Source organism: Mytilus trossulus, chromosome 13 (assembly GCF_036588685.1).
Source record: "Mytilus trossulus isolate FHL-02 chromosome 13, PNRI_Mtr1.1.1.hap1, whole genome shotgun sequence".
Classification (NCBI taxonomy): Eukaryota; Metazoa; Mollusca; class Bivalvia; order Mytilida; family Mytilidae; genus Mytilus; species Mytilus trossulus.
Genome location: NC_086385.1, coordinates 54,009,541 through 54,032,191, shown reverse-complemented (window position 1 = coordinate 54,032,191; position 22,651 = coordinate 54,009,541). Strand labels below are relative to the sequence as shown.

Genomic DNA, 22,651 nt, shown 5'->3' with positions numbered 1-22,651 from the left:
GGTGTTGACATGAATATCATTAATGTGGTCATTTTATAAATTTCCTGTTTACTACAAAACTTTGAATTTACCAAAAACCTAAGGATTTTCTTATCCCAGGCATAGATTACCTTAGCCGTATTTGGCACAACTTTTTGGACTTTTGGATCCTCAATGCTCTTCAACTTTTTATTTGTTTGGCTTTATAAATATTTTGATATGAGCGTCACTGATGAGTCTTATCTAGACGAAACGCGCGTCTGGCGTACTAAATTATAATCCTGGTACCTTTGATAACTATTGTGAACTGGTTTTTTTCCTTATCGTTCATACTTTTTCCTTTTGGCCATAGATTTTTATACAATGAATAATACATTAAACACTGTTTGATTGATTGTAAACTAACTAAAATGTAACAATTAAAAGTAAGATCGCTAAAATACTGAATTCCGAGGAAATCTCAAAACTAAAGAAGGGTCTCTTATCAAAACGAAACACCAAAATACGACTGTTTACTATTTAATGTATTTTCCAACAAGATAATGCTTTAGTTTTCCTTTTGGTAGACAATCTTGCTGTACGTTTGTCACCCATCGAAACAGTAACCGTGCAAAGAATCATAAAGCAAGTCAATGTTTATCAAAAATCCCTGCAGTGAAAGAAGTGCAAGGATTGTAATCGAGTGGCACTCAACACATTCAAATCATATTGAGTACAAAAATATGATTATTTGAGATTCAGCAATTAAATATAACGATATAATAGTTTACCATGTTAACCGTCGTTAAAATCCCTTAATTCAGAAAATGCATGTACCACGTGACGTCAGAAATATGACAGTTGTTTTTCACTTGTTCTGTTGCTGGGCTACCACTTTTTTTAATTTGCCTTTGAGTTCGGATTTTTTTTTACACTCTTTTCTTCAATCACGTATTTAAAACCAAAGGAAAACCTTGAGAAATATTAATGCACCAAAAACGGAGGGAGACCCGTTGCTTTGGATTTACTCAACGAAATGGTTTCCTCGCTTAGTGGACAAAACGGAAAAAAAAATTATATGCGTACATAACTTATAAATGCAAATCTCCTAAAATTAAAGTTAGGGCTAAAGGTCGATTCAATTGACTACAATTACATGTACTATTGTAAAGATGGACCAGAGATTTTTAAAAGATGTGGGATATATTTTTCGGGGACAGAAACAAACACTAAAAGAGAAGCAAAAGATACCAGAGGGACAGTCAAACTATTACATCGAAAATAAACTGACAACGCTATGGCTAAAAAATTAACAGATAAACAGACAAACATACAAATAACCTTGAATTATAGAGGTTATAATTTAGTGCTCAACAACACGTGTTCATTCAAAATGTTAAGTTCTACAACGCTCCGGTTTTAGCTAAATTAGATGGACTTGTTCAAACAGAAACTATCAAAGTTCTGGCGTCAACATCTATTATCAACAAATAAAAAAGAACACATTGTATATTATGTAAACATTGAAACACAACATATATTAGTTAACAAAACAAAAATTTTCTACAAAACTGACCAGATAAACAACAGACATACAAAAAACAATAAATTCAGCAACCAACAGCGAAAAGTGTAAATAGCCTCAGTATTTATTCTTTTGGAACATGTACAAAATTTAGACGATTTCAATCAGTAAACCTGTGCTGTATTCATATCTAGTCAAATAATGAAGAGCGATACAACAATGATTGACATGAAAAAATATCTTTATTTGTACAGTATATAAAAAATGAGGGTAGACAGTGTTCCGTTCCAGACACTACATATTTGGTGTATCATATATCAAAATAAAATAAAACCGCAACAGTCATTCTGCTCTTAGCGAAGTTTATAATTGATCTACATGATAAATTTAATGACTTAATGCTACTGGCCGTTTCAGAATCAAAAGCATCATGGGTAATTTCATTGTTAGTACCCCAGAACGAAAATAACGTCATGTCATTAAATTTCCATTGTTTATGACATTTTTAACCAATCAGGTCGTTTCAGTGTACAGTTTTGAAAATATTACCCAGGATGAATTAGATTCTGAAACGGCGAATTGTCAATCGTTTTTGATAATATTTTTTATGTGTGATCATTTACTTTTTTTATAGACCTGCATAAATGTAAATAAGTAGAGAGATCATTGTAAGAACGCAATAACTTGAACAGCGTTTTCTATCAATTATTTTTATTGACTTTGACCAAAGTGTTGAACGGCAGTTTTATACAATGTGCACCAATGTATACATACAGTTTATACATACATTTGCTCAAGCGTAGATCAAATAAATACTTTCATATACGAAATGAAATAATTAATGTGGATATCTTATTATTTTTGACTGGTTCTTTTATGTATATACTTGTCATAAATGAGCGGCTGTCAGATGTCATCTCTCGCATACAAATGTCCCAAACAATAAATAATAAATTAACCTTTAAACTTAATTATATTTTTACGGGGGAAAGCAGTTACGTCATAACATAATTCTTGTGTATATGCTGTCGAAGGGTCTGAAGGGAGAAAGGGTCCATTTTGTTCTATTGTTTATTAGTTTTACCCATTATGCTCATTTCGTCAACCCTATGCATACCCTCTTATAACAATTGCATTGAAGAATTTAAAGATAACGGGAAATAACGGTAATTTTCCTAAAACTAATGTTTCAACTTTGAAACAGTGATACTAAAGAGGTTTTTTACTGGATACTTTTGAATGTGCTATTGACTCACAGGTCAATATTGTTAATCCACAATGCATACTAATTATTTTGCATGTCTCCAATGCTGCACCCAATATCAATGTTCGTCACAATAATACTTTTATTGTAAAATTCGTTTTGTTAAAAAAACAAGCGGAACTTTCTTCAACTAAAGCGGCGGAGGACCCATACCATGCATACCAGGGTTCATATTATGGTTTTGGTTCATATTGTGGTTCTGATGCGTATTATACATGTTCATAATTTGTCCTTTTGGTATTCCTCGGACAACAACTATATATGGATAGTCTGGTTCAACCAATGGGATTTCTACATTACGTGCTTCTGGGTCGAATATTTCAACAAGTTCCCATCGTCCACTGTACACAAGCTGGAACTTCCGGAATAGAATACGGAATCCGTCGACGGAAACTGGCGGACTTGACCACGTGACATTTAATATTGTTGAACCATTTGATTGCAGTTGTAAACGTGCCACTTTAACATTTGGTGGAATAATTGGAACTGGAAATAAATAATTAATATAAATGTATATTACATTTTGAGATTTCAAGTTCATATTAACTATCAACAAGTACAATATTACATCAATGTCATAAATATTAAAATTATTGGAGAAATTCGAGGCTCGTTGACCTTCTAACTTTTAAACATGAAAACATGAATGGTGCCAAATTATGCAATTTCAGATAAAAACTAAAAAATAGCGAAATACAAGATACACAATGAAACAAAGAGCAGGGGCAAATTAAGAATGAAATGACAAGCAAATTAAAAGAATTAAAAGATAACTGACACACAAGGATAGAATACCTGGAATCACTTACTTATACATCAACTTTCGTGAGAACTATCTAGTAGAAACAACCATTTAAAAGTTGATAATATAGGGTTTCAATACATACCTTTTTTAGGAGTCATATACGTTGTAACGGCCGCTTCTCCTAATCCTACTTTGTTTACAGCAGAAAGTCTGAACACGTGAGTCGTGTCATCATCTGAAATGGGTTTATATGAAATGTTATTTGTATGTTTTTTTTTATAAGTTTACTATTTATACAATGTTAAATTATTCATAACGATAAAAGATTTTCAAGCCTATAAATAGTTAAAATTGCCTAGTTGTATTGGCATATCTGTTCGGAATATTCTGTGTTTATTGCTATTCAACTCCAGCTTCGATTTGACTTTTTAATTGATCTGATGCAGGTGACGTTGATGAGTAATACACCGACGCAACGTGTCTGGTGTAGCAGATCATAAACTTGGTATGTTTGACGAGGGTTTGTTTTATAATCGTTTTAATTTATTGTTTAAAAATTGTTTATAAGCAGTTATTTTCATTTAAACTTTGGACAACAATGTTTAGATTTTAAATCGTGCAACATTGTTTCCTACATTGATTTCCATATCATAAGTTATAATACACTCCCTTACCAGACATTCATTAAAACGCGCACGACTTTAATTGTATAACTAGTTACTTGTGTTGCCCGGTCTTTATTTTGTTATGTAGTGTTTTGTTCACTTTGTTGTCTTTTCGTCGCCTTTCGTTTTGCAATTGAGCTGTCATTATCTCTTCGATCTGTTATATGTCTGATGAATGTTTTCTTTTTTGTCTTTTTCTGTTTTTTTCTGTGTTTTGGTTATTCATAACATGAATTACACATTTTGTACTTTATATTATACGTATATATTGTTCCTTTGGTATCTTTCGTCCCTCTTTTGTTACTTCTAACTTATTTGTGTTTACATCACAACCATGCATTATTATGCATCTTTCTACTCACCCAGGAAATCCGAACTCCATTCCAGCCTTGTTTTACTGATATACTCCGTCCGATTCGCGCCATTTTGAACACCCCATACTAATGTATAGTTTTTGAGATTTCCGTATGTATGAAGGGGAGGTAACCAAGTAAGTGCAATCTTTGGTGGTTCTTCTCTGATTGTCATGATCTGGAGTTGACGAGGTGGTGATGGAACTGAAATGATAACAAACGACATCTAGTATATGTATCCATTACAAGCGGCTACTAAGTAAATTTATCCCATACTTGATGCTTAGTTACCCTAATTTTGATATTTTCATTTTGAAAATTAAAATCACAATTATAAATTTGTAATCTTTTATTGGAATTGTTTGTTTATGATTTTTTTACGTGTGTGAATTGTTGTATACAGTACATCCTTGATTCGATTGTAATAATAGCTCACATCAACTTAATTTGAACATGACATAGCTGTCGCGTTGGCCTCACCTCCTTTTTTATATTTTAGCAATCATCATAATACAGAATTCCTAATTATGCAAATCAAGTAACAATTACACAAAAACATATTATACCACAAAGACTAATTTCTGGTTAACCATCACAAGGTGATATATAAGGTAATGTTTATTCATGGAATAATACATGTATCTTTAAGTTTATAGATTGTGTATGCAACACCAAAGCTGTGTTTTCTTGGGTAACGGCCCCTTCCTGAATATTTTTTTACAGGCTAAAAGATAACAAAATTTTGTTTTTATTAACAAATTAAGTTTTGTAACGAAAATGTTGTACCGTAGTCCTATATTTGTATTAAAGTATAGCATGGTTCTCAATGGAAATAGATAGAGTTTATTTTTAAACTTTGCGAACATAAATTTCATATCATGAATGGCAATGCTTATTTTCCAAAATATTATAAAAAGTTTGTGTCACGAAGTTTTCAAGCACAATTTGTGCAACATCCTACACTTATTCGTAGTTGGGTTTTCCCCTTCTAGCTTGCAGGTAGGTTTTGAGTTTTTTACTTGACACAAAATTTGAGATCAAACATAACGCCAGTTATACATACCATCTGCTAGTGTTTCAAGTGCGATAACTGGACCTCCTCTTCCCACTGATTTGTGTGTAAATGCAAAAGCACGGAAATAGTAGACTTGGGCTGGGGTTAAATTAATAATAACTGTTTCGAACACATCCGCTCCAACTCTGTGCTCGGCAACATCCGTATAACGAACGTCAGTGTAGTTGATGAGGTAACCACGGATTATACCATCTCCAGGTTTAGGGGGAGGAGGTGCCCATCTTACGACAACAGCTGTTTTGTTAATGGCATCGCCCTTGAATGCTTGTGGTGCTCCTGGAACTGAAAGCCAAAAAAATTTCATTCATATATTTGTGAGTCAAAATAATATTTATTTTCTGGACTAGAAATTCATGTTTGTACATTACTTACAAATAAAACCGGTACTATATTTACAATCTTAATTTCACTATTTTTTTTAAAATAATTAGGGTACTGAAAATGAGAACGTTAATGTAACAAGGGCGTTCTGTGTATACTGCAAGCAGACAATGTTATGATTATTACCCAAAAATATGTTTGACAGCTATGTTACAATCCAATACTTACTAAAACGCTGTGTTGATCCTTCAATAGGGATACTTCTTTCTCCTTCACCATTGTCTGACTTGGCAGACACTTCAATTTTGTAACTGGTACCCTCTGTCAAATCTTTGATAACGTACATGTTCTTTGGGGGCTTCACTGTTATGTGTATCTTATTGACAGGGTTCTCCTCGTAGTAAATCTCGTAGGACATGAGATCTCCCATGATTGGTGGAGGATTCCACATTAAAGTTATTGTATTTGCTGTTGAAGATTTTACCATCACGTTACGTACTCTTGACGGTACTGAAAAAAATATATTATATTTAAACAAGTGTGGATACAGATAAGTGTGGATAGTATGTTTGGATGTTTGACAGTGTTTTCTGACAAAACACTTCGCTGGTATATTTAAATCAAATGCATACTACTCGTTTGTATTAGGTTTTAGACTTTCAAATGTTTCTACTTCTAACATAACTGAAGAGACATGTATTGTTGAAATTCTTGTACAGTGAAATTTATATCATAAATGTTGTTTCTATACTCAGATATTTCTGAGTATATTACCATACCAGTTAGTATTTCGGTACTGACATTGTTTGGAAACGGATACTTTGTTTTACTTAGATGAGACATGTATTATCCAAATGTGCATCTGGTGTAGTAGAACTGAGTTAAATATCGATTGTCTAGATTGCGCTGCATAAATATATTATTGTTTATATCCTATATCCCCCTTGAACCCTTATTTTGTGAAGAAAAATATGTTAATTCTAATCTATACTGTACTCTAAAGAAGCTTTCAAAATGCGGTGACGTTTTATGATTAATGAAATTAACATGAACCGACGGTTTATGCATTTAGTTATGTCTTACGGTAAGACAAAAGATAATTAATAATCCGACATTGCATGACGCTGGTTCAAAGTTTACCTAGTTGACTGATTTTACCCGAGACAACATGGCGGATGTCAATAAAGAGCCAGGATCAGCAGGATCTGCTTACCCTTCCGGAGCACCTGAGATCACTCCTTGTTTTAGTTGGGGTTTGTGTTGCTTATTCTTTAGTTTTCTATGCTGAGTCATGTGTTTTATTGTTTGTCTGTCTGTTTGTCTGTTGGTTTTCTTTCATTTTTAGCCACATGGCGTTGTCAGTTTATTTTCGATTTATGAGTTTGACTGTCCCTCTGTTATCTTTCGTTCCTCTTTTACAAGACCGAACAATCCCGAGGATTAAGTTGAATTCTTATTGTTCAATTCAGTTTTATTTGTTACGTTTTGTATGGCGAAAGAAGATTCGGAATGCTTGCTAATAAAATAAATCTCCGCCATAGACGAAATGTCGAGATACGTCACAAGGGAAAAGACGTATATTATAACTAATGTGCATGCACTAGTAGTTAACCCTTTAATGACCGATATGTTGCAGTAATAATAATTATGACATGTATGACTGTTACATATATGCATGCAAAGGACTTAAGTAATTACATGTATATATGTAAATGTTAATCTTGTATGTACCTAAGGTTAATTACATGTATATATGTAAATGTTAATCTTGTGTGTACCTAAGGTTAAACAACAAATTGTCATTCATGTCCATTACGAGAACTTTACATTTGTTATTATTTTATCACATTTTTATGCATAAATTACTGAACAGGTGCAAGTCAAAAAAGCAATTATAGAATACCGGTCAGTTGCGCTTGTCTTTTACGATGTTCTTCCTAAATCTTTATCTTGATTGTGTGTATAAAACCCATTTCAGATGTAAATAAAAATCAGTTTGATATTAGACTTTTTTTTCTAAATGAACTTTAACACTGAAAGGTATGCAACTTTACTGAAAGCTGGAGTTTCCTTTTTGGCATTTTAAAGTTTCGTGAACTACAATTGTTGCTACTTATCACAATATTTTATAGTTGTCACATTGGCAATCCTATTACAATCCACGTAAATTTAGACTCTAGTCGATAGTTGTTTAATTGGGAGTCATACTACATCTCTATATTCTTACGAAAAAAAAAGTATCTTACTTATATCTGGAGTTTTTACATTAAGTGGCATGCTAGCCCCTTCTGCCACAGCACCTGCTACTGCTCCGACTCTGATCCTGTATCTTGACCTTGGGGTTAAGTCTGTGATAGATGCTATTGTTTGTGTTGAATCACAGATCCTGAACACCACCTCTCCTGCTGTTTGCAGACCATTCATATCCACTGGTACAAAATACACCTAATAATACAGAATTAGAAATATCAATGGTAATATAGTATCATTAAGATAGCTCGGGTAAGGTCAAAATCAATATTAGTCAGTCTTGTGTGGGTTTTTTTTGTGTGTTTTGTTTTTGTTCGTTAATAGGTTTTGGAGTTTAGTGTCACTGTGACTTCCATTTTAACTTCAAACTAGTTCACATTTTTAAGGGCCAGCTGAAGCACGCCTCCAGGTTCAGGATTATCTCGTTGTGTTTAAGACCCATTGGTGGCCATTGACGTGCTCTTTGGTCGGGTAGTTGTCTCTTTGACAAATTCCCAATTTCCGTTCTCAATTTTAAAATCTATATAATTTATATTTATTTACTCTGTCATAGCGTCCAGTAGTGCAATCCGGTTGTTTCATTGAGTCTGTCATTCTATGATCAATTATGTATGGAAAATCGTTTGTATATGTGTTTGATTTGCAAGTGATTTGTAAGTGATTTGTAAGTGATTTGTAAGTGATTTAATCGTTTGATTCGTTTCCTTATGATAATGTTCATTGTTTAAGGGAACAGCTTAAGCACGCCTCCGGGTACGTAATTTTCTCGCTGCATTGAAGACCCATTGGTGGCCTTCGGCTGTTATCTGCTCTTTAATCGTGGTGTTGTCTCTTTGACACATTCCACATTTCCGTTCTTAATTTTATTGGATTTTAAATGTTTTTTATTCTTCTTTTACTAGTTTTATAAAGTACTGTACATTTGCAAAAAAAATATAACCTCAATCATCTGTCAATGTAAACTGGACTTGGAATATTACCTTTCAATGCGACGAGTGTTGAATGCTGAACAGAACACTGAAGCCAACGACCTCGAACCGAATGACGTCAATAGAAGTCTTATTATGCAATTATATTGTCTTAGATTTTAATTAGTTTGCTTATTACATATGCACATATATGTCTATTTCATTGATTTTCTTTCCACGTCTCATTTTATTCAGACTATATTTTATTTTTATTTTAAACTTTTTATTTAAGTTTTGTTTCTATTTTTCAGTTCTTAAACTGTCTTTTTCGTTTTGCAATTCAAATCCATCCTGCTTTTGTACCCTCCTGGATTAACGTAATTTTACAAATATAATTGCAATGAGCATAGAGTGAAAACAAGATGGCTACTGTTCTCTTACCTTATATTGCATATTTTCTGGTGGGTTAAATGGTGGATCCCACTTGACGACAATGGATGATACATTGTCGACTGTTGTCGATTCTACGATCACGTTCGTTGGTGGAGGTGGCGCTGTAATGATAAAAGAAATAACTTTATAAATCACGTCATTACATTTATTTTGATATCACCTTCATATTACACACTTAACTTGACTTTTAAGTGTTTAATAAGCAAGACAAAATAATGATGAAAATAAAGAAAATAAAGATAGTAACCATGTGTCCACTATAATGATGTTTTTTTATGGAATATTACACACAAAAAATTACGACTAAGATTAATCGTAAGTATGCTGAATTGTTCAAATTTAGCAAAATCTTTATATTTTATGTTTAACCGCAGAAAATATTGTGTATAACAGATTTTTTTGATTTTTTAAATGTGATGTAAAAGTTTTATTTATTCATTTGTAAATGAATGTTAGAATAAGTTTTAAAGCAAAAGTGTCTCATAAGTCAGTCATGGCTGGATACCGATATTTTAACTTCGATTTAAATTCTTATTTGTATTTTTATACTTATATTATTATGTATGATATTGTTCAGTATTGGTATGTGACACTATAATAAAATATTCTGTCTGTCTGTCTGTTCATGTCTTCCGATCATTCTCAGTCGTAAGTTTTGTTATGAATCCGACTCCAGAATTTTTCAAAGGGGGTTATAATTGCATAAAACTTTACATATATTTGCTAGGCAAACAATTTTTTGTTAGCTTCCAATCAAGGGATGTGCGTTTTATACACCCTATAAATCCTCAAGTGTACCCTTATATCAAAACTCAAGTGTGAAGGTGTATATATATGATATCAAAATTTCAGATGTCTAGATATGAACAGAAGGAATTGAAAAAGTGAAATTAATTTCACTTATCAAATGTCAAAATTAAAAAGTTCCAACACATCAAAATTTAAAGAAAGGAAAACAACTATCATATTTTTGTCTTTGTACAGGCATTTCCTTAAAAACAGTCATACAAAGTCATAACAAATCTATAATTTAATAAAGACATCTTCCTGAGTGTCACAAGTAAGACCATGCGCATGTTGGATAAAAACAATTCCTTGTGTTTGTGAAGACTATATAACTTTATATTTACATTGTTTATAGCACATACAGCATGCTCATTTAAACTATAGGCAGGTTTTACATAAAATTTGAAAAGATCAAGGTGAAAGACAATTTGACCTTCGAATGACCTCCATCAGAATGATTGATATACCACATGTATTGACAACATTGGAATAGTTTATTGAAACTGAACATGTATTATATTAATTAATAGCTGGTACTTATGAACCAATTAAAATGTTTAAACCCGCTGCAATTGTTTGCACATCTCATGTTCAGTAGTTGTCGGTTTTCGTGTGGTTCTTACAATGTTTTTTTTTCGTTTTTCGTTTTTTTTATACGGATTAGACCTTTGGTTTCCCCGTTTGCATGGTTTTACACTAGTATTTATGGGGGCCCTTTATAGCAGGCGGTAAGGTGTGAGCTAAGGCTTCGTGTTGAAGACCATACTATGACCTATAATAATTATCTCATTTTCAATCATACCACATCATCTTCTTATATCTATCTATAACAAAACAATTTGGTTATACAGAATTAAATAGGATTGAACTTTTGAAATTGAAGTTCAAACGCCATTGATAGAGAAAACAAAGAAACAAGCTGTGGTATGATTGAAAATAAGATAATTATTTATCCGAGGCCAAATCATGACGTTACGACACCCACTGGATTACATGGTCTTGACTTGGGACATGCGTATTTATAGAATGTGGCAGAGTTAAACATGTTCTCATCTGACACATCGTCAATTTCTACGTTAGATCTATACAATATGTACCATAGCTAAGCTCCACCTTCTTTCCATTGGATTCTAGTTGAATTGCATATTTAATTAGCAAAGTATGGTACAACATCAAATTACAGATAATATACCATGGTTTTCCTTCAACACACTATAAGCAAATTATTTCACCAAAACATCAAAGGAAAAAGTCCAATTTATGTAACAATAAATTTTAATCCTTTCTTGGCGTATGCGCCTTTTTAAATGGAAACCGGAATTGATTTTTTTTAGTGCGACATGTTATATCAATACATGTATGAATGCTTAAGTTACAATGGCAAGTTAGCGTTAATCAGATTGGATATGATAGTAAAAATGTAATGTAATTTCCCCCCGAAAAACAACATGAAAAAGTATTGAAAGCACTTAAAAAAAACTATCGACATATTGTTTGTTAAAGCTTTTCTAGTCAAAATATCAAGTCTATCGTTGTATGTAAAAAACGAAACTAAAAGTAGAGCAGAAGTAGAGTCCGGCAAGAATGAGTCCCTGTAAAGTGATAGGTAAACCAAACATTATAGGATGGAAGAATAGTTAAAACATTTGATCTGGGAAATACAAACTCATTGTTGAAGTTTATACATAGAACTGTTTTTAGTTAATAGCTGTGGGGGAGGAAACAGGGGATCCGTTAACATGTTCGATTTTTTCAAAAACAGTTCACAACAAACGCAAAAAATGCTGATAACAGTTAACACAGTGGGTTGAAAACAGTTAACAGTTTAAAATAGTATCAGATAACAGTTAACATAACCTTAAAAAGCCCATAACAGGTTAACTTAAAAAGGTATTGCCCCCAGCTGTCTCATTTGCAATATTTGAACCTTCAGTTTTTCAATTTCGTACTTTGTTTGGTCTTTTTTTTTTATTCGAGCGATCCTGGTGAGATTTCTTGTGCACAAAATTGTTGTCCTGAGTGTTTGTGAGAAGTTTAATAGCATAACCTTAGTTTATTCCTACTGAAACAAGGGGTCAGAATGTACCGAAAACGTAATCATTTTCTGCATACCCCATTCGTTGTGTGACCAGTGGTCAATGCTCGTTATTTGGCAAAACCTTTAAAGGTCACTATATAGGAAAAACTCTGACATAAATAATAATAAATAGATGTGGTATTATAGCCAATGAGATTGTTTGTTAGATTAATGTTCTATTTAGTTTGATGAATGGCTTAAAGGAAAACCGCACGTGGTGAAACCATGACGTCAATATGAAAAATGAAGTTATGATCAAATTGACACGACCTTATTACTAACATTATAAATAAGTCAATTAAAATAATGTGTGTTTGTTTAGAAAATGACAGATATGAAATTATAACAAAGTATGAGAAATTATCTTGTTACTTCTTGTATACTGTGCAAAGTGGGTATGGAACGGTAGTTAACCGGTCGAAACCGAGATTCTGTACGAATGACTAATTTTTTTTACTTCCCTTTTTTGGTCATATACTTCTACTCAAACAATCTTGACATTCGAATTCTTTGATTTCAGTGTTAAATGCATGCAATTTATAAAGTGAGATTTTCATCGTATTATTCAAATTGTACAGCTGTTCAGCTAGGAATTCATTTACATTGTAGCACTTAATTTCTATGTTATATATACATTTAGTTGTTATTAATTGTTTTGTACATTATAGCTTGGTGACACTTTAAGTCAACCGTACGTATGTTTTGGCACAGACTCGAACTGAACGAAGCAAAATCCGTTCAATCTATTTCACTGTAAGTTCATTTTCTTATGATACAATGCACTGCTATTATTTATGGCTACACTCCAAGAAAGGCATTTTAATACAAACAGTGCAGGATTTTATAAGTAGACTAAGTTGTATAAAGATATAAAAATGTTAGATTTTACAAAGAAAGGAAAAGATCTGACAACATTTGAATAGTACATCCATCAATAAATTTTGCATACCATAATTAAAATGAGAAAATACTAAAAAGAGTCGAGGAAAAACTGACAATACCGTTGCAAAAAAAAAAAAAAAAGGAAATCGATGGAAAAACAAACAAGTCTTGTACAGCATTTTACGTAGACAACAAACAAGTCTTGTACAGCATTTTACGTAGACAACAAACAAGTCTTGTACAGCATTTTACGTGGAAAACAAACAGGTCTTGTACAGCATTTTAAGTAGAAAACAAACAAGTCTTGTACAGCATTTTACGTAGAAAACAAACGTAGAAAACAAACAAGTCGTGTGCACCATTTTACATAGAAAACAAACGGGACTGGCCATAAATTCTCTGTACATGTATAATCCGTTATCATTATCAGACACTACCTATACAAACAGTAAGATAATACTATGACATCAGTCCAATCCTACATACCAGAGTTTATGATCATGAAATACAAAACAACCATGTAAAAACATATCTGTTTACCTTCATTATATATATATAATTACAAAAAAACAACCATAAATGCTTGATGCACAGTTAAGTCATTCTACAAGAAAAAATGTCAGCTTAGCTTAACACATGTACGAATCTAATTTATGCGTTTTGCAATAAGGACACACATAGTGTTTGTGGAGAAGATCACTTGAACTGCATATGTAACAAATGATCAAAACAATTGTCAAAACTTCCGCCCTTCTCTGCTTTTCCCACCCTCTCTTGTCTCCCCACCCCTAGCATATTATTGATTTTTAGAGAAACTCTTTGCTCAAAAGTGATCAAATCCATCCGTTTATAGTTTTTCCTCCTTTGTTAAAACTACCCAAATGCATTTACCCCCCCCCCTTTTTCCTCGCTGGTTTATCCCTATATCCCACACGCTAATTATCTCCCCTTTCTCATCTCTTTTAATAAGCAGTAGAATAACAAAGCGTACATAAAACTTGCACCAGGTACACTTTAATGTCAAAGAAAAGTTGTTTCCTTCACATGGCACTATATAGTACGATATAATTACCCTAAATCATGTGGCACTCTAGTACGATAATAATTGCCCTAAATCACCGGTACACCGTATAGATCAAAGATAAATAAAGACCCCATAATTGTCAAAATGTATTTTGTCATTTGCGTTAATTATATCATTAAGAACAGATATGGGATATTTCATGCACAAATAGAAATATGTATATGTACTATGAGGGTCGCGATTGGGGCTTCCTTTGTGTATGTTAATATTTTTAATAAACAATTAAATTGAATGCTTTGATATTTTCTATATTTTTGCTTTTCTATTCTCCATTTTTTGGAACCCATTATGCTATATTCCTTATACATTAAGACCCCATTATTCTCTATCCTTTTGGATCCTCTTGTTTTATGCCCATCATTCTCTATCCTTTTGGGTCCCCTTTTTATGCCAATCATTCTCTATCCTTTTGGGTCCCCTTTTTGTTATGCCCATTTTTCTCTATTCTGTCAATCCCACCAGATCCTCTACTCTGTTTATGTACTAATTGTGTGCAATAAATGTATAATTGTCATAATATTGTTATTATACAGGGATATCGTATTTGGTCGTTTAAATTAAAAAAAAACTGTAATGTTGAATAATATTTGCTGGAAACACGAAAACGTTTTCTACAATTTCTAGCTATTGTAATTTAAAATGCTGCTTTAATATTTTTTAATTTTTCCACAATTGCTGTTATAATTTAAGAATCTGCAGTTACTATTTCTTTTTCTTTAACATCATTTATTATACATTTATATATACTTCTACATTGAATGCCTGATTAACTGTATTTCTCACAAACTTTAACCTGTATTTTTTTCTTCTCAGAAATGTGACAGTAATAGGAACATACTTAACAATATTTCTGTTATCAAAACATTTTTTTTTTTACTTTAAATATTTCATATTATGTACAATTCTGCATTGTTTGCCTAATAAATGAACTACTATTATATTTCACAGTTATTTAAAAAAAACATTTGACAAAAAAAGTGACAATAATGTTTTAATTCTTAACAATACGTCTGTTAATAAAACACTTTAACTGTTTAATATAAACACGCTTTCATTCGAGAGACAGGTACATGCATCATATATCAACTTCGTGACGACATTTTTTAACAATATTTAAGTATAATGTTTATGCCTCTGAGTCAAATGTTAAAAAAATCTACGTTAAATCATGTTCTTTCTGTTGTCAATTCCACGATTATGTCTAATGCTACCTTTACTTGTGACTAATTATAAATTAATTATTAATGATAACGACAATAGATAGATTTAAATGTCTCACATTTTCTTTGAGCGGGTCACACACGAGAATAAGATGGATGTGACTAAATGACATGAATGTCTATTTATACTTTATGAAATTGAAATAACATACAGTGAAACCTGGCTTAACACAAGTCCTGTAATAACCGAAAACCTGTATTAACCGAAGATTTGATATTAAATTGTATGAGTTGTAAACCTGATAAAACATAACATCGGCCAAAATCGATCAAAATCTTTTAAAAGTTCCGAAGAGGTTCGATTTAAATAGATTTCACTATATCTTTTTGATGTTTTTTCTTAAAGTTATTCGAACTGCCTATTTATTCGATTATCAGTAATGCTTAAACTAGCAAAAATAATTATTTGTGAGCTGCCCAGACCTGCTCATCTCCCTAAATTTCAAGAATTAAATTTTTTGGTTGACTTGTAGCCAAAAAATGTAATTATGAGAATTGGATGCTTCGTTTTGTAAAATTTTTGAAGTTCAAAAGCGTTGAACGAACCACTTTTTATACGGAGCACAGACGCGGTCAATACTTAAAATGTGCAAGAACCACGCTTTAACAATTCTTTAAAGTTATAAGGAGAAGCATTCAATTCCTATAATCACATTGCTTACATGTTTAAGCCACCACCATGAACTTATGATTTAAATCAATATGTTCGTTAATTATATTTAGCGTTGTTTTGAAGTTGTCTTTATAAGGAATGTCAAATTATATGGGGAAATAATATTAAATATTGGAATGCATCGCGATTGCTAGCAGCCAATCAAAAGTACGGATTCTTATGAAACATGCATGGCATGTAATCATTGTCTTATATCAAACCTCTTCAAATTAAGTGCTTTTATAACATGAATTTGTTATCCGTTATACTGACAACTGCAGTGACTACAAGAACAATCATTTTTTTTGGCTGTCAGATCATTGTTTGTTGTTAGAAAAATGTCCTACTGATTTTGGTAGTTTGTTCTTATTCTGCTCCACAACTGTCCGAGTTTCAGGAAAGATGGAACCTTTACAGCATATGTAAATCCGCAACAAATTTAAAATAACTTTTCAAAGTCAGGAGCTTGCTAACCAGTGATTGTTATTGTTGGGTTGGATGCTATTTAATCTTATGTTTTTTCGTTAATTGCTACAATAATCTTGTGAACTGTTTCACAATTTTGTCACACCGATGCCTTTTATACCCTACTGTAAGATTGAGTCAATTCGATGACCTGAGGTTGTTTACATGTTTATCCTCAAACTCTGGTGGTTGCTGTCTCATTGGCAATAATGCCTCAATTCCTCATTGACTGTCGTTTGTTAATGTGGTTTACAAGTGTTTCTCGTTTCTCACATTTTAAATATAATGGGCCGTTGGTTTTACTGTTTGAATGGTTTACTCTAGTCTTTTTTTAGGCCTTTTAAGGTTTGCTGTTCGGTGTGAGCCAATGCTCCGTGTTGAAGGCCTTACATTAATATATATAGGTTTGCTTTTACAAATTGTGACCTGAATGAATTGATGTCTCACTGGCACTCTTACCACATCTTCTCATATCTTCTAACATGGGATTGAAGGTCCTGACTTGGGACTGATGACCCAGACAAAGCGTCTAATGCCCTGACTAAGCACTGACGAACCTGTCGTAGGAATGGTGACCACGAATAAGGCATAATAGCCTTGACTTGTTGCATGACTAAGCTTTGATGAAGCTGTCGTAGGAATGGTGACCACGAATAAGGCCTAATAGCCTTGACTTGTTCTTGCTAGTCATGACTAAGCACTAATAACCCTTACGAAGCACTGATAACCCTGACATAGCACTGATGGATCTGATTAAGAACTGATGGCCTTCACATTGCGCGATGACTTATGACCTTGATTGGAAGTTTCACAATGTTTGCCAAAAATAGCACAACAGCAAATGTTAAAATAAAGTATATTGCTAGTGTCAAACAATCGATCCAAATACATACCACGTTCAAAAATTTGGATGATTTACATTCTGTCCCCTCTTTTTTTGTTTCAAGCAGTTCAATAATATATATATATATATATGATATATAACTGAATATTTATGAAGATTGACACCAGGCAATTAATCACATGACAATAAATCAATATGACAACCCATATAGTTGACATAAACAATACTTGATGTTATGTCACTAAAAAAATTATTAAGACACGTGCACGTGTCAGATATGGTATGTACATTAAAGACGAACAAAGTGCAAAGGTCAGAGATTGGGGATACAAGGGCACATGTGAAAACATTAAGAATACCTATTTTGTGGAGTTTAAACGAGAAGAGACATGATGTTTTTAGTCCTCACTTTTCATGGTATTTACAAAACTATCTTTTAATCTCCTTGACCTCTGAACTCTTCTCATTTTCAATTCACTTCTTCACCGGAACCTTAAATTGCTCTACCTTATTTTCAATCTTACAGAACCTTACAGAACAAAACAATTTCAAGTTCAAAATAAGTTTTGACAGTTTTACTTGTGTACAATTAAGCAAGCTTCATATTGAAAGAACAAAAAATCCTGAATTTAAATGAGAAGAAAATGACGGGGGAAAACCCAAAGTAAACCAAATTAAGTTCTGAAAATATCGAATGAAAATAAAGAAACCGGCAATATTATATCAAGTACTATGATAAAAACTTCTTTTTCTAAGTTGCTTGAACTGGACGTAACTGGTACCTGGTTTATTGTAGTTATCTGACAAGACATACAAGTTCATAGAGGTCAACTGTATGCAAGGTTAATCTAGAATCTAGTGGGCTGCAAAATTTATACAATAATCAAAATGAGTTTGAGAAATATTGGAGATATACGAGGGTTTGGATGGGGTTAAATGATTAAAGAATAATGCCCTTAAAAATGAAGATTAGAGAATAACGGGCAAAAAAATAAAGATAAGAGAAAAAAGGGGTTAAAATTTTGAAGATTAGAGAAAAAAGGGGTGAAAATTAAAAGTTTACAGAATAACAAACACCCCCCCCCCCCCCACCCCCCACCCCCCAAATCCAGACCCTCATAAACCGTATGAAAGATTTTTTGTTTATTAGGGCAAATATGAATGTCATCGTTGCAAATCATGGCTAATATAATAGGTATAGGTAACACAACATCATGTTTGGAGAAAATACCCATAACGCATAATAAACGATATTTACTTAATGCTTTTGCTTCAGCATTTAAAATAAACATAGAACGTCATTGGGAGACAGTTATGTATCACATCCGTGACTAATATAGACACAAATAGATCTTTATATTTATTTAGGTTCTTGCGAAATATTGCACTGAACAATTTTAAGGTTGATGTAGATGTTTAAAGTTTTTAAACAATTACAAATTAAAAAATATGGCGGGTTAAAAAATTAGAATCTTACCCTACGAATACCGGTATCTTATAAATAATTTTAAATGCTGAAATACAAATAGGATTTACTGCACAAGAAAATAAACATAAATTTGCGACATTAAAACTACTGATAGACGTCCGCAGAGCTCCAAACACAATACAGTTATCTCTTAATTGTAGGGGCAAGAATAGAACAAATACGGGACAATTAATATAAATAAAGCTTACCCAACGGTGCATCAGGGCACGTTCTCATAATTCGGACTAATTCTTGCGTCGCCTGTTCCATATCGGCGAGACGTGTTTCAACGTCATTTATAAACGAAGAATAAGCGACGTTGTGGCTCATTAATGATCCACCCGTCATGTTTCCTCCGCCATGCTTTTGTCGCTCTTGATAAATAAAGTCTAACAATGTCTGACCATTTTGCACAATACTTCTTAATTGGTTTTCTGCCGATGTAAACATGTCTTGTCGCCATTGTGCATTTGTAAAAGACACTAAAGTCAGTAAAACTATACCGAACGAAAACATTTTGAATGTTTTTTTGTTTTTCTAAATAAATATGTTTTTCCCCTACTGCTTCATATGTAAAGAGCTAAAATCCAAGACGAAAATATTATCTATGTATCTATCCCTGATATTACACCGTATGTGTCTTTACCCAAGTGGACGTTTCCTTCTAATGGTTGCTGGCTGAGACAAGTTATATTTATTAGCCTTTTGACGTGTTATACGGACTCATTAGTATGCAAGGTGAGTGTCGACCTCAGGCGAAACATCTTACATTGTCTCCTGTCAAACAACATAATAATAGTAGGTAAAAAGACATGCATATGGTTTCCCCCTCTGTTACGCGAAAACGTTTTAATTTATGGGTTATATTAGTGGCGTATTAAAACTTGTTAACCGGAAGTTGATGAATTTATGCAAATCTTAAAATGAAATGCGCAGTTTCTTTTTTTATTTTAATGGACGATTGGGTACAATGTATTTTTGAAACCTTGATAAGAGAAACACAAAATATATAAGCTCTACAGGTTAAATATGGAACGGAAATATCTTTTACCTAATTTTGTTGTTCATAGTACGTACGAGAAACAAAAGTCATAATTGAGACCCGCAGGGTAAAAAGGGAATGTATCAAAGAGACGACAATCCGACCAAAGAGAAACAAACATCACAAAACCACACATGGGTTCTAGCCTTTCAATTGAAAATAATGAGGCAGAGTCGTAACGCTCACTGGAATAAAGCGGCTTTTATGCGTAACTCACGGATAAATAAAAAACTGAAAAGAAATTCTATTGAAGTGTGCTTCAATTTTTTAGACAAATATCACAAATCCAATGATGCAATAATAAAATCAAAAGAACAATATTAAAAAAACATCAGTATACAAATATGGGGGATATAACTCATCAATTGTTTTGGGTTATTCTACATCATAAGAGAACTGGCTCAAAATCGAATCTTTCGGAAAGCTAAGGACCTTGGCTCAAAATCAAATTTTTCGGAAAGCTAACTTCAAAATCGAATCTTTCGGAAAGCTCAGGACACCGGCTCAAAATCGAATCTTTCGGAAGGCTAAGGTCCTTAGCTTTCCGAGAGATTTGATTTTGAGCCAAGGTCCTTAGCTTTCCGAATGATTCGATTTTGAGCCAAGGTCCTTTGATTTCCGAAAGATTCGATTTTGATCCTTGACCTTATCTTTCCGAAATATTCGATTTTGAGACTTCTTAATGAAGGTTAATTCAAAAAAGCGCTTCAGACGCCTGACATTGATGAAGTGTTTTAAGGATATAAGAACTAAATATGCGATGGTCAACATTCTATCATTTAACCTAGTTATTATAAAAAAGAAGATGCGGTATGATTGCCAATGAAACCACTCTCCACAAGAAAACAAATTCTTTTAGAAATCTAAATAATTTAAGAACTAAATAAACAATTGTCAAGTTCTATCATTTAACCGAGTAACTACACTTTCTGAAACCTAAATGTGACGAACTTCTTAAAGTAAGTTAAGGTGGTACCCAACACTTTAACTAACATAATTTGGGTGGTTTAGTTTTCTTAAAATTTGAACAAAGTATTTACTTTGACCCTGTGACAAAAATATAAAAAATTCCAAAAATTTGAACCAACCGTTTTATCAGGAAAAATACTAGGTTATATAGCAGTTTGACGAACACTTATTTTGATCATTGAGAAGCTTAATATTCCCTTAACAACACCACGTGTTCAAAACGTTTAGCTGATTTTACAGAGTTATCTCCCTGTATTTGTAGGTACCACCTTAATAATCTTATTAAACAGTCCCTGTCACATAAGAATGTACATTTGTTCCCCTGTGATATGTAAGTTTATTAGTACAATAATAATAAATCGTAACACACGTCAGTCACGGGTATAAATATAGCATCGTATGGGTCACTTGACATCACAAACTTGACCATTGCGTCATATTTTATATTAAAATGTCCGGTAAAGGTCAGATTTGTGAGGTCACTCAAGTTTAATAATGATTACATTGTCAAGATTGTACACTAAACCATAATAAACTCTTCCCCAATACAAACACACTGACTAAAAACTTTATGTACAAAATGTCCTACGATGGTCAGATTTGTGAGGTCACTGTATTTGAAAGATTGTAAAATCATTATTATCTAATTGTATAACGCCATAATAAACCATCCCAATACACAAACGTAGACTAGAAACTTTATGTTCTTCGATGGTCAGATTTGTGGGGGCATTGTGGTTGAAAGGTTAATTATTATTATATGAATTGAATCACACCATAACAAAATCATCCCAGTACACAAGGGAGGTTAATTATTATTATTAAAATTGTATAACACCATAAATACTCATTCCAATACTCAAACGAAGATTAGAAACTTTATTTCATACGATAGTCATATCATTTTGAAGAAGATACGCACTGTATTTCAAAGATTTATCATTATTTTTTAAATTGTGTAACGCAATAATAAAATAATCCCCTTGAGATTATTAAAAGTACATTAGAAAGTCCAAACTTTATGTCCTACGATGGTCATATTTGTGAGGTCACGTAATTTGGTTGAAAGGGTTAATCATTATTATATAAAGTGTATAACGCCATAACAAAATCATCCCAATACACAAACATAGACAAGAACTTTATGTCCAACGATGGTCATATTTTTGGGGGCACTGTGGTTGAAAGGTTAATCATTGTTATTAAAATTGTATAACGTCATAACAAAATCATCCAAATACACAACTTAGACTAGAAACTGTGTGTCCAACGATGGTCAGATTTGTGGGGTCACTAGCTGTATTTGAAAGGTTAATCGTTGTTATTAAAATTGTATAACGTCAAAAACAAAATCATCCCAATACACAATCGCATATTAGTTGAGAAATTCGTCACTTTGTCAGTGATACATCTTGTTGGGTTTTTTCTTTATCTTTTTTGACATTTATCAAAAAATTAATAAGCCATTAAATTTGTTTTGGTAATATATTTGATGTAGGTTTTGGCTAATTATTTTTCGATGTAAACAACCGGTATATAATGTTTATCGGTCTTTAAACTTATGTTATTCTTTTTACTAAACAAAATATTACGCCTTAAATTAATCGTAATTAAGTCGTATTAAAATGTTCATTACTTAATTTTA

General features: G+C 32.6%; 1 protein-coding gene across 1 annotated transcript; it reads right to left on the bottom strand.

Moving 5' to 3' along the window:
- Nucleotides 1–1,706: 1,706 nt before the first annotated feature.
- Nucleotides 1,707–19,774, bottom strand: LOC134695382 (fibronectin type III domain-containing protein 2-like). Its single transcript, XM_063556612.1, has 8 exons — nucleotides 19,205–19,774; nucleotides 9,506–9,618; nucleotides 8,153–8,351; nucleotides 6,135–6,416; nucleotides 5,574–5,867; nucleotides 4,520–4,714; nucleotides 3,635–3,727; nucleotides 1,707–3,233 (listed from the first exon to the last, which is right to left on the bottom strand). The coding sequence occupies exons 1-8, from the start codon at nucleotides 19,509–19,511 to the stop codon at nucleotides 2,878–2,880; spliced, it is 1,839 nt and encodes a 612-aa protein (XP_063412682.1). The 5' UTR covers nucleotides 19,512–19,774; the 3' UTR covers nucleotides 1,707–2,877.
- Between the last annotated feature and the right edge of the window lie 2,877 nt (nucleotides 19,775–22,651).